General features: G+C 36.3%; 1 protein-coding gene across 2 annotated transcripts; it reads left to right on the top strand.

Annotated features, from left to right (window-relative positions):
- The first annotated feature begins 2,826 nt into the window (after positions 1–2,826).
- Positions 2,827–11,882, top strand: LOC125871813 (uncharacterized). Of its 2 annotated transcripts, XM_049552490.1 has the most exons (7): positions 2,827–2,889; positions 4,536–4,581; positions 8,043–8,344; positions 8,468–8,525; positions 9,211–9,323; positions 10,210–10,471; positions 11,407–11,882. In XM_049552490.1, exons 1-6 carry the CDS (start codon positions 2,842–2,844, stop codon positions 10,459–10,461), a joined length of 819 nt encoding a protein of 272 aa, XP_049408447.1. In that variant the 5' UTR covers positions 2,827–2,841; the 3' UTR covers positions 10,462–10,471; positions 11,407–11,882. The 2 variants fall into 2 exon arrangements, with proteins under 2 accessions (XP_049408447.1, XP_049408448.1); XM_049552491.1 differs by lacking the exons at positions 2,827–2,889; positions 4,536–4,581 and adding an exon at positions 5,991–6,077.
- Positions 11,883–12,589: the final 707 nt, after the last annotated feature.

Genomic DNA, 12,589 nt, shown 5'->3' with positions numbered 1-12,589 from the left:
GGATCAGGCAGAGAAGAAGAAGGCAGCCCCGGTGGACTCTTCCCCGGTTGTGGACACAGACTCACTACCTGCAGAGGCATCTTTGCCTACTCTGGCCCCTGGGTCTTTAGGAACTTCTAGTGTTGTTCCTTCTGACACTCCAGGTTCTTCTGTTGCTGCTGCTGTCACCCGAACCCCGCTCACTCAGGATTCATTACTTCGAATGGGGCAACTTTCTCACTTTGCCAATCGTCGTGCTGCCAGACTAGAGGCCTCCATTTCGGGCATGATTCAAACTGCCCTAGCTGATGCTGTGACACCATTGAGCGCTACCATTGACGCCCTTGCAGTTATGATAGTTGTGTGTGAGCGTGGCAAAGGGGCCACCGAGGAGGTGACGACTTTAAAGGCCGCTATTGTTGTGTTGAGGAGTGATGTGGATCAGCTGAAATCCACCGACATATCCATGATTTTTGGGATGGTGGAGATCCCAGATGTACCAGATATGCCTCTGGTTACCACCGGAGATGATGTTAGAGTTGAGGAACCAGCTGATCCCGAGCCTGAGGCGAGAGATGCTTGAGGTTGCTGAGAAAGCTTCGTATGAGGTCCTCACTGAGAGTGAGGAAGCCATGGTAGATGCAACTGTGCATGCTTCTTTGGCAAATACATCATTGGCTAACCTTAGTGCAACTATTGTTCCTTCTGAGGAATCATGATTTCATAATTATGTGAGAAAAATAGACTTGACGCTTGAACCATATATTTTCTTCCTTGAAGCTTGAGATGAGTTGAAAGGGATGAACTTGGATGGGATTTGGGGATTAGAGAGAATGAGAGGGTTTGGATAGGTTTAACAATTGAAAGGTAGTTATAGGACTTAGAAATAGGGGTAAAATAATATAGTAAAGGTATTAAATGCATACGAAAGACCCCAATACCCTTCAGAAATAACTGTTGGAAGTGATCTATGGCTGGGACCTATGGTCCGTAGAACTTTCTACCCCCGTACTAGTCAGCTGTAGAACCAACTTTAGAAACCCAAAATTTGGCCAACTTTCCATGACACACTTCTACAGACCGTCAACCTTTCTACGGTCCGTAAACCACATCCATAGTTCTCAATTTTAAGTCCAAAATTTAACTAAGTTTGAATCCCTTCGACGAGACCCTTTCTACGACCCGTAAACATTATTATGACCCATCTATTTCTTTCGTAGTTCTGAGGTTTCAAATCAAATTTCTAAATCATCCCTACGGATCAGTCCTACGATCCGTCCAACTTCCTACAACTCATCCTAACTACTTGTAGGTCAACCTACTAGACTTCAAATTTTCAAAACTCAACTCAAGGTCTACAACTTCCTTCATACGGTCTATAGATATGGTTCGTAGTCACCGTACCAATGCCAAGAACTGAACATTTCTTTCAAGAATGAGATTTGTTTTCAACTATTAAGAGTATTAGAGATGTGCTAGCATGATTTCTAGTGTTAAATTTGGGGTATTAATGTTGCTTTAACAAGTTGATGACATAAGTAAGCAAGACTATTGATACTAATGTCAATATTTCAATCTATCACTAAATTTCTCATGGTTTTCTCAAACCCCAATGAATATTCAATTCCAAATATCCTATGACTTCAATTTAGTTAATCTATCTCTAAATTCAACTATTAACTGAAAGAATTCAAGTAAGTGCCAATTGAGTCTTCTCGCTCTTATTCTCTCTTGTCAAGCAAAACAATAGACCTAAAGTTGAGTAGAGTTTTCAACCTCCAAACATTAATTAAAATATGAAGAAATAGCTAAACCCAAATCATATCAATCATATTAGAAACAATTAATCATCACCCAAACACATACTACGATTCATCCATCAAACACCTCTAAGAAATGGAGATTTAACTATGCATAATTAAAGGAACAATGAATATACCATTACCTTCAGCTAAATCAGACATAATCTCAATATTCCACAATAGAATCAATAATCTAAGAGTAAAAATTAAGTTATGTCCTCACCCAGAACTTAGATACTTGATTTAGATTGTTCTAAAATTTTCAAAAGTGCATAAGTGAGGTTTGAAAATCAAAATTTTCTATTTATAAATGAGGAAAATCGAGGTTAAATTAATTATAAAATTGTCATCGCATGAGTTTAGCGAGCTAAGAGGGACTCGCCAAACGGGCCTTACTTTCTCAACTTTTCTTCTAAATTTTGTTAACTCCGATGACAAACATTTGTATCGCCAAACTTTCGGTGACTCGCCATACTTGGTTCTTACTTCGCCAAACTATCATGCACATACCTTGAGCTTTCTGTTAACTTTGGCAATCCACAAGCTGTTGGGCAATACACTAAACTCCTTGAGCAATGTGGCCTTTCAACTTTTGCCTCTTACTTCTATTTTTGACTTATTTTCTCTTTTATTTTGCTAATTGAGTGCACTTTTTACTTCAATTCATAAACTCAAACAAACTAATATTACAATTGGTTCAAAATAGCATTAAAGACATCAATTTCATATTTTTAGTCAAAATATGGGCCTTGTCCATTTATTAAAATAAAATAAGTCCTACATGAAATGACTTGGGTCCAAAAGTGACCCAAGCCCAAAATAAGCTAAGCTAAAAAGAACAAACAACTAAGCTTAAAAAAGGAAACGAGATGAGTCTAGAAATATCTTCTCCAACAAAAGGAACATCTAAGACTCTGGATCTCGTCATCTTCTTCGGCAAATCAAAAGAGTTTCTCCGGCGGTCCTCACCTGTCATAAATGACAATAAAAAATATAACAAGCTTGGGCGGCATCCACATGGGCGTCCAAAAAATCTCACGGACGTCGAAAATCCAACCCAATGCAGACTTCTTCAGCTTATAACATTCTTCTATCATGCCCTTTAAAGGTAAGAACCAAATCTGTGAACTAACCCTTGAGTTGATCATTATTGAAAGATTTATCTGATAAACCCCCAATTTATGTAGGTTGAGCTCCAAGGAGATGATATCATTGCATCAAATCGTTGACCAGGTACACCTCTCAATAGTGATCTAATTAACCACATTTGCAAGAATTCAGAACAAAATTCATGTGTGGTCATAGTCAACTGAACATTAATATTCAAGTAACTAAGAATTCCCTTTTCATTGTTACTATAATCATGTGATTTTGTCTTCCTTTTCTTTGAATTATGCTTCCAGTAGTATAAAAACTTATTATCACACATCTCGTAATTAAATTGAGCTTTTTTGATTGTTGTATTTTCATTTTGGAATCTCCTTGTTCTAAGATTCGGTATTCTTTGTTTATCAATTTCTAGCAATTTTTTTGCTTGGGTGTAAGCTTGGGCGTAAGCTTGGGCGGCATTCACATGGGCGTTCAAAATATCTCACGGACATCACATAGCATTCTCTATCATGCCCATTAAAGGTAAGAATCAAATCTGTGAACTAACCCTTGAGTCGATCATTACTGAAAGATTTATCTGATAAACCCCCAATTTGTGTAGGTTAAGCTCCAAGGAGATGATACCACTACATCAAACCGTTCACCAGGTACACCTCTCAATAGTGATCTAATTAACCACATTTGCAAGAATTCAGAATAAATTTCATGTGTGGTCATAGTCAACTGAACATTAATCTTCAAGTAACTAAGAATTCCCTTTGTATTGTTACTATAATCATGTGATTTTGTCTTCCTTTTCTATGAATTATGCTTCCAGTAGTATCAAAACTTATTATCAGACATCTTGTAATTCAATTGAGCTTCATTGATTGTTATATTTTTTATCTTGGAACTTTCTTGTTCTAAGATTCGGTATACTTTGTTTATCAATTTCTAGCAATTTTTTGCTTGGGCGTAAGCTTGGTCGGCATCCACATGGGCGTCCAACAATCTCACGGACGTCATAAATCCAATCCGTTGCAGACTTCTTCAACTCATACTTCTATCATGCCCATTAAAGGTAAGAATCAAATTTGTGAACTAACCCTTGAGTCGATCATTATTGAAAGATTTATATGATAAACCCTCAATTTGTGTAGGTTGAGCTCCAAGGACATGATATCACTGCGTCAAACCGTTCACCTTGTACACCTCTCAATAGTGATCTAATTAACCACATTTGCAAGAATTCAGAGCAAATTTCATGTGTGGTCATAGTCAACTGAACATTAATCTTCAAATAATTAAGAATTCTCTTTGCATTGTTACTATAATCATGTGATTTTGTCTTCCTTTTCTTTGAATTATGCTTCAAGTAGGATCAAAACTTATTATCACACATCTTGTAATTCAATTGAGCTTCATTGATTGTTGTATTTTCCATTTTGGGACTTCTTTGTTCTAAGATTCGGTATTCTTTGTTTATCAATCTCTAGCAATTTTTTTGCTTGAGTGTAAGCTTCGGCGGCATCCACCCGATGCAGACTTCTTCAGCTCATAACATTCTTCTATTATGCTCATTAAAGGTATGAATCAAATCTGTGAACTAACCCTTAAGGCGATCATTATTGAAAGATTTATTTGATAAACCCCCAATTTGTGTAGGTTGAGCTCCAAGGAGTTGATACCACTGCATCAAACCGTTCATCAGGTACGCCTCTCAATAGTGATCTAATTAACCACATTTACAAGAATTCAGAACAAATTTCATGTGTGGTCATAGTCAACTCAACATTAATCTTCAAGTAACTAAGAATTCCCTTTGCATTGTTACTATAATCATGTGATTTTGTCTTCCTTTTCTTGGAATTATGCTTCAAGTAGTATCAAAACTTATTATCACATATCTTGTAATTCAATTGAGATTCATTGATTGTTGTATTTTCCATTTTGGAACTTTCTTGTTCTAAGATTCGATATTCTTTGTTTATCAATTTCTAGCATTTTTTTTGCTTGTGCTGGTAAATTAGTCCTAGATAAGAACTGAATACATGTTCTAACCGTAAAACTAAAAACATAGTTAGTTAAAAATTAGTCACAGTGTTCCCTTATCTAAAAATATGATTTACCACCACATCATTTTCCTTCAATTCCTTCTCAATGCACCTTATGCCTACCGATTAATCATAGACCATGCCCACGATGATGCGGAAGAAATGACAAAAAGGGGCCATGAATGTTAGAGAGGTTAGGTGTATGGACGAACTCACTCAGACCTGAGTAGTGAAAGAATATTAGCTGGGACCACCAACAACTTTGACACATGACACATAGACATTAACCTTAGTACTTTGGTGCTCTAGTGGAACCTTCTCATTGGTGGAGACTCACTTGTTATAACCTATTAGTAGTCGTTCTCTCTCTCATTTGTAAGTATCTGATTCCCATCAATACAACAACAATATACACTTTTCTTGTACACCAAACATATGTTTATTTTGTCTTAGTTCTTATTTGCATATTCATACGAAGTTACCCTCAAATTTAGGGTCAGGACTCTCAGGCCCACCTACACGCACTATAGAAGTATCGGAATTTGACTCTTTTACTCTTGAGTTGCTTTATTTCATTATATTCACTTTTCATATAAACAATATCTAAACATATTTTCGTAGGATAATTCTCCAAGTTATTTCATGATGTCAAGAGTTTCATTCACTTCTCAAGACAAGTCTCGAAGCACCCTTTCAGCCTTTAAGTATACCAATTTCGGATAAACAATATCCAAACATCTTTTCGTAACACAATTCCCCAAGTTATGTTATGATGTCAAGAGTTTCGTTCACTTGTTGAAACTAATAAAAAATGCAAGAATGTTATGTCACGGAAGCAAAGGGAGTAAAGGAAGGAGGTTTATGTTCACACGGCTACAAGGCCACCAGGCCCAAAACCATTGAAATTCGTGTCACCTGCTTCTTGTTTTCTCACACGCCTTTTCGGAGTGTGTGTCATCAGCCCCCGAAAGAACACACCATATTACAACAAAAATACCGTCTCTTCTTTCAAATTTTCTCTCCCATTAAATCTTTCATTTTCTGAAAACCCTAGGTACCCTTCCTCTCCCATGGTTCCTCTTTCTTATCAATTCTGTGTGTCAACTTCGTGAATCGTTGCTGATCAAAATCATCAGAATTCTTCTGAATTTCGGTTCGATTTTTCTATCCATCCTATCTGTTTTCTGAATTTGTTGATTTTTTTCTTGTGTTTTTCTCTTCGTTTTATGCTTAATCCATTCGGTTATCGCTGTTTTGACTGTTGATTTGGATAAAGTCGTTGTCTTTTGTTCATTTACTTTGCGTTGTGATCGTTTACTGGAAAACTGTTCTATCTGAAGTAGAAGTTTGTACTGGATTTGTAGTTGCCACAGTTGTCTGCGATGTTGTTGGATAGTCTTACCAAATGTGCGGATTTTTTTTGGAATTCTGTACTTAATGTCGTAACATTTCACTGATTTGGGAAAAACATAACTTTCAAGTTATGATTTTTCTATGCATCCTATCTGTTTTCTGAATTTGTTGTTTTTTTTCCTGTGTTTAAATGCTTAATCCATCCGGTTATCACTGTTTTGACTGTTGATTTGTATAAAGTCGTTGTCTTTTGTTCATTTACTTTTAGTTTTGCCCTTGTGTTGCGATCGTTTACTGGAAAACTGTTCTATCTGAAGTAGAAGTTTGTACTGGATTTGTAGTTGTCACAGTTGTACGCGATGTTTTTGGATAATCTTACCAAATGTGTGGATTTTTTTTGGAATTCTGTACTTAATGTTGTAACATTTCACTGGTTTGGGAAAAAAACATTACTTTCAAGTTATGATTTTTCTATCCATCCTATGTGATTTCTGAATTTGTTGATGTTTTCTTGTGTTTTTTTCTTCGTTTTATGCTTAATCCATCCGGTTATCGCTGTTTTGACTGTTGATTTGGATAAAGTCGTTGTCTTTTGTTCATTTGCTTTCAATTTCACTCTTGTTTTGTGATCGTTTACGGGAAAATTATTCTATCTGAAGTAGAAGTTTGTATTGGATTTGTAGTTTCCACAGTTGTATGTGATGTTTTTGGATGATCTTAGCAAATTTGCGGGTTGCCTTTTTGAATTCTGTACTTAATGGTGTAACCTTCACTGGTTTGGGAAAAAACATTACTTTCAAGTTATGATTTTTCTATCGATTCTATCTGGTTTCTCAATTTGTTCATTTTTTCTTTGTTTTATGCTTAGTCTATCTGGTTATCGCTGTTTTGACTGTTGATTTGGATAAAGTTGTTATCTTTGTTCATTTACTTTCAATTTTACCCTTGTTTTGTGATCGTCTACTGGAAATCTATTCTCTCTGAAGTACAGGTTTGTACTGAATTTGTAGTTGCCACAGTTGTATGCGATTTTTTTTGGATAATCTTACCAAATTTGCAGGTTGCTTTTTGGAATTCTGTACTTAATGGTGTAACCTTCACTGGTTTGGGAAAAACATTACTTTCAAGTTATGATTTTTCTTATTGATTGGATCCGATTTGAAAGAATTTGGCATTGAACTTTTGTTGTTCTGCTATTGTTGAAGATTGTTTTTTTTTCCTGCTGTTCTGTTAGTAATGAAGATTGTATGTGGTGCCAATGTTGATTTCATGGCCATATCCAATCAGATGTATGTCTTGTCGGAATCTAATATGTGAGACTGATTTTGGAACTTTTTACTGTCTTAAAGCAAAGTCATTTGGTTCAGTTGTGCTCAGTATCAAGTTATCAACTTAAGTGCATGATATGGCTTGTGAAGGCATCTAGTATCACAATCACAGGGTGAATTGGCTGTCTCTTTGTTTTCTTTTTCAATGTAGAAATATATGGGATGACACTTCAAGAAGAATATGTTGCTGTTTGCTTAAATACTAATTCCATTAATTGTTACTTCTTGGTTACATTCATCTGTTTTTTTACAAAAATTTATCAAGAGCTTATGTGAAAGTGCATTTTGAAACTTTAAATGCTTGAAGATTGTTTCTAATTTTCCTTATGCATTAGCATTTGTGAGGACATATTTTGATAAAATTACACCTTTAGTTGCTCCAAGTTTATTTATGTCCTTCCTATTCTGATGCATAATTATGTTCTGCATCGTCTTAGGATCCATACGGCCGAAGCTGCTCTTGGGAAGCACAGGCAATCATAGAATGAGCACTCAAGACAGAAGGGCTTTTCCGATTAGGTATACAAGGAATCACTCAAGAAGGAAGACGATACTGGATGTTGATCTAAACGTGCCACCCCCATCTGATAATAGGGATCACGAAGGAACTTCAAGTCGTGTTGTTCCTGGGGATGTGCCACCTGCACAAAGAGGTGCTTCTTCAACACCTGCCCCAATTGATGTTGAGGCACTTGATGATGATGTGATAATAATATCTTCCCCAAGGGCACTTGCAGAAGTACGTTCCTCTATCCAACTCCAATGATTCCCTTAATAATTTTTTTTGGTGGTGTGTTATCTTGTGATTGCACTGGTATTTCAACCTTGTGACTAATTATATTAGAGATCTTGGTTTCCCTAGGCAAAAAACAGCAACATGAGGACTCGTGGACGGGTTATTCTTGTTGATGAGGATTCTGGTAATTTACCTTTCTCTTAAAGCTGTACAGCTGTAGATCGTGTGTGCTCTTTTGCTGCTGTAAAACTTTATCTTGCTCTAGATATCAAAACTTTCTAGTAAGAAACGGGTCGGAAGTACCTCACTTTGTCCCCTGTACTAGTGTATCTGAATTTACCCTCTTCTGTTATGTTTAACAAAATTCTATTTTACGTGCTACTTTAACGAGGGATAAAATTTTAATCAATGACATATGTAAGGTACTGTAAAACCTCTTATAATTTTAAGATACCGGTTAAACGTAGGATCTATTTGTCCTCATTAAATATTCATATGTTCTTATAGAATGGAGCATTAATTTGATGTTCATTGTTGAAATTAAATGCCATGTAGGAAAATGAATGTCCTAAATGCTTACATCAGTATGAATATTGATGAAGCATAGTGGACATTTGCCAGTACTTACATAATATTCTGTTGTACTTTTTGTGATCTTTTCGTCTACGGAGGAAAATGGGAGGTGATGTAAGTACTATGAGACTATATGGACAATTCAAGGCATGTGATACAATTCTCTGAATCAGCATCAGAGTGGTTGGATTAATACCATGTTGGGCACTTCTTTCTCCTTGGAGAGCTAGACTTTGACTTTGGCTATTTCATTTGCCTCCCTTGAGATTGGTCTGATTGACTTTTAATTATTGCAGAGGATCATCTGCCGATGTTTAACAGTCGCAACATGCGCAGAAGAGTCTCAACCTATCAGTCAACAGTAATGGGTGACATTTACATAAACCTAGAAGCAAATAGCAGCTTACAGGTAACTAGAGAAGGTCTTTTTATGCTGTGTTGAATGTTCTTTACAACATGAGTGTTCTTGTTTCTCACTTATTAGAAATAAAATAAGATAAAATATGAGTGTTCTTGTTCAAGTGTTTTGTTTCTCACTTATTGGCAGTGAAATAAAATAAAATATGAGTGTTCTTGTTCAAGTGATTTCTTTTCAGTTATATTCGTAAAGTCCAAAATTTGAAAAAGATCTATTTGCCACTAGTGTTCACAGCATAACTGTGATATGTCTTTTGCAACAAAGGATGGTTGGTTTGGTCTCTTAGTTATTTTTTATGACATGTATTGTTTACCTTTCTTTCTGGCCATTAACTTTCTACGTACATGTTATCATTTTCATGATCTTAGGTGCGTGTAGCCGAAAAAAGAGAGTAAGACATTTGGTGTAGTCTAGAACTTTAAACTCTAGCCACAATGTATCTTTTCCATAGTTTTATGGCATTGCTAGATAATTGAAGTATACGTTATATATGCTGCCTGAAAATGGAGAGTAAAACATTTGGTGTAGCGTAGAAGCTTCAACTCTAGGCCAATGTACTGGTTTTATGGCCTTGTTGGCTTGTTGTGTTCTTTCTTAGCTTCTTATTTCAAGCCTACACTTGTTGGGTTTTGAAGTTGTTTAATTTATAGTAGCTTGTTCCTTGATTTCAATCTGAATCCATCATTAGAAATGTCTTGTTCCAATTTCCAAGTTCTTGCTTCTGTTGGAATCAGTTCTTTTCAATATGACATTGCTAGCCTAATTATTGGTGTCATCTTCATGGACTTTCATCTATCAGTGCATATGTGACCTGTTTAAGTCTGTTACTTGAAATCTTTTTATGCATGTTTTTATTATTCCTTGTCATTGATGGCAGGCAGTCACTGCACAGAGTGCAATACCACCAAAGCCAATTCAACCCCCAACACCACCAAAGCCAATTCAACCCACATTTAGCTGTCCAGTATGCATGGGAACCTTAGTTGAGGAGATGTCAATAAAATGTGGTCACATCTTCTGCAAAGCTTGCATCAAGGCTTCCATAGCTGCTCAGGGTAAATGTCCTACCTGTAGGAGGAAAATTACCATGAAAGACACCATACGGGTGTATCTTCCTGCCGCAAGTTGAGATGATAAAGGTTGGTTTTCCTATCCCAACAAACTTGGGGATAAAGTCCCATCTTCTTTCTGTGGTCATTTGGTGCATATTAAGCATGCTTTTGTAGCAGTTATCTTGTGTAAATCTAGTACTAATTTTTTTTTTCTGGATGTATTTTTTGTGTCATCCTTGAGCCAAGGGTCCATTGGAAATAGCCTCTCTACCTCTGAGGTAGGGGTAAGGCATGTGTACACTGTACCCTCCCTAGACTCTACTTTGTGGGACTACACTAGATATTTTTTTGGGGTAAATTTATTAAAGCCAAATGTGAGCCCTCTAAATGGTGAATGCACTAGATAATCATGCAAAGTAGTCCTGTTATGATTTTTTCCCTGCTCTTGTGGCTAGTGTTATGGTCATTATTATTATTTGGGGGAGGGGTGGGGGATTAACTGGTGTTGCCAGTTTGTAACATGGTGAATGAAAAGGCAAACACGACATGAATTTATGAGTTGAGGTTAAGATCAATAGGTTCTAGTAGAATGTTTTGACCCAATAGCGAGGCACGGTGGGTTGCACCAAAGCCGTTTGCCCTTCCATTTACCCCTAATGTATTAATTCTTTGTCAGAAAGCTGGCAATTATGCTGCTCCAGAAAAAAACCTAGCTATTATATAGATAAAATTTTCTCTTTTCTGAAATAGGGGTATAGCATCGAAGTGAAAGTAAGGGAGACACTGAATCCTAGGATACCCATTTATAACATGGTAGACACTGAATTTTGGAGATCCACCTTCAGTATAACCAAATCACAACTGATGTGTCCCCTATCCCGTTGCCATCTTGAGATGAATTCATGCTGAACAATTATTTTGTTTTTCTGTGGTGTTTTTTAAGTTTCTTATTTCCTTAGGTAAGTTATTGCGGATAGAAAAATGCATTTTTCATGTCTCAACACTTCTGTTGTATGTTGCAGGGGGGTGGCCACCATTTTATTTGGCCTGTGGAGGAATTACTTGTAAAGCCAGCTTGTTGTTAAACTACATGGGTTGAGGAAATATTGGAGGTTTTGGGAGAGGCATTGTTGGGTCGAAGTATGAATTGGGATCACTGTTAGACTGGATACCTTGGCTGTAGCTAATACCGGTGTTCTTTTGTTAGCTTTCAAAATACTAGCTAGTGGAAACTATGGAGTTCTTGAACTTATGTTTATTACATTCTAGTTCTTGCTCGACTTATTTCAGTTCCGGAATTGTTCGGTCCTAATGAAACTAACTGTTGAGGGGGGAAATGAAAAAAGATTTGTTAGACATCATGATTGTTCTTGGGGTGATTTGTGATCGCAAAGGTATATCTTATTTTTGCTAGTAGCTTGTTGAAATGTTATGCGCTGCAGGTGTAGGAAAATATTATATTTATATCAAATTATAAGCAGGGGTAGAGTTTGTCGTTGCGGTCTAGAATGATATCTTACCTGCAACTGCAAGAGGCTGCTAAAAAGGATCTATTGCCTTGCCTTCTCTGAGATTGTTTTTCTTGGGGTTGGTATTTGAATTAAATCTATGATGATAGTGGAGTCAACTCATCGATTTTCAAACTAAGTTAAGTACCACAGGGCCTCGGCCTTGCGCTGCGAGGGCCTGCAACTTTTTCCTCCTTCATCCCTCAGGGACTTATCACACTAACAAGTAAATCGAATATATCTACTTTAATACTATTATAATTTTTTTTAAAATGTTTTCAACTAATAGAGTTTGTTGTTTTACTTCTACTTTTGGTTTCAAACTGAAATAGAAAAAATGATTGATAATAATAGCAAGCTCTAAGAAATAAATCGGTCGTAAGAATAGTAGGTTACAGAAGTATTGATTGCGTTGTATCCATAGGGGTGCTATCTAGAGCTTTAAATGCACTGTTTCTATATTCAGAAGCTTTGGGATGCCTTAATGGAGTGAAAATGTTAATCATCTAGCCTATGCAGATGATACCATCATTTTTGTTTATGTTAATGGAAACAATTTACAATTGAAATATCATAAGACTGCTGTTGATATTGTTCAGCAAATAGAGAACTGCACATGATGTATTAAAGACACTTTTCCTTTTACTTATTTTGGGTGTGCCATTAGACATGCTAGGAAAAGAAAATGTTATTTTTA

The sequence above is a fragment of the Solanum stenotomum genome, chromosome 7, assembly GCF_019186545.1.
Source record: "Solanum stenotomum isolate F172 chromosome 7, ASM1918654v1, whole genome shotgun sequence".
NCBI classification, from domain to species: Eukaryota; Viridiplantae; Streptophyta; class Magnoliopsida; order Solanales; family Solanaceae; genus Solanum; species Solanum stenotomum.
Note: the sequence above shows the minus strand (reverse complement) of the source record. Positions and strands in the feature narration are given on the sequence as shown.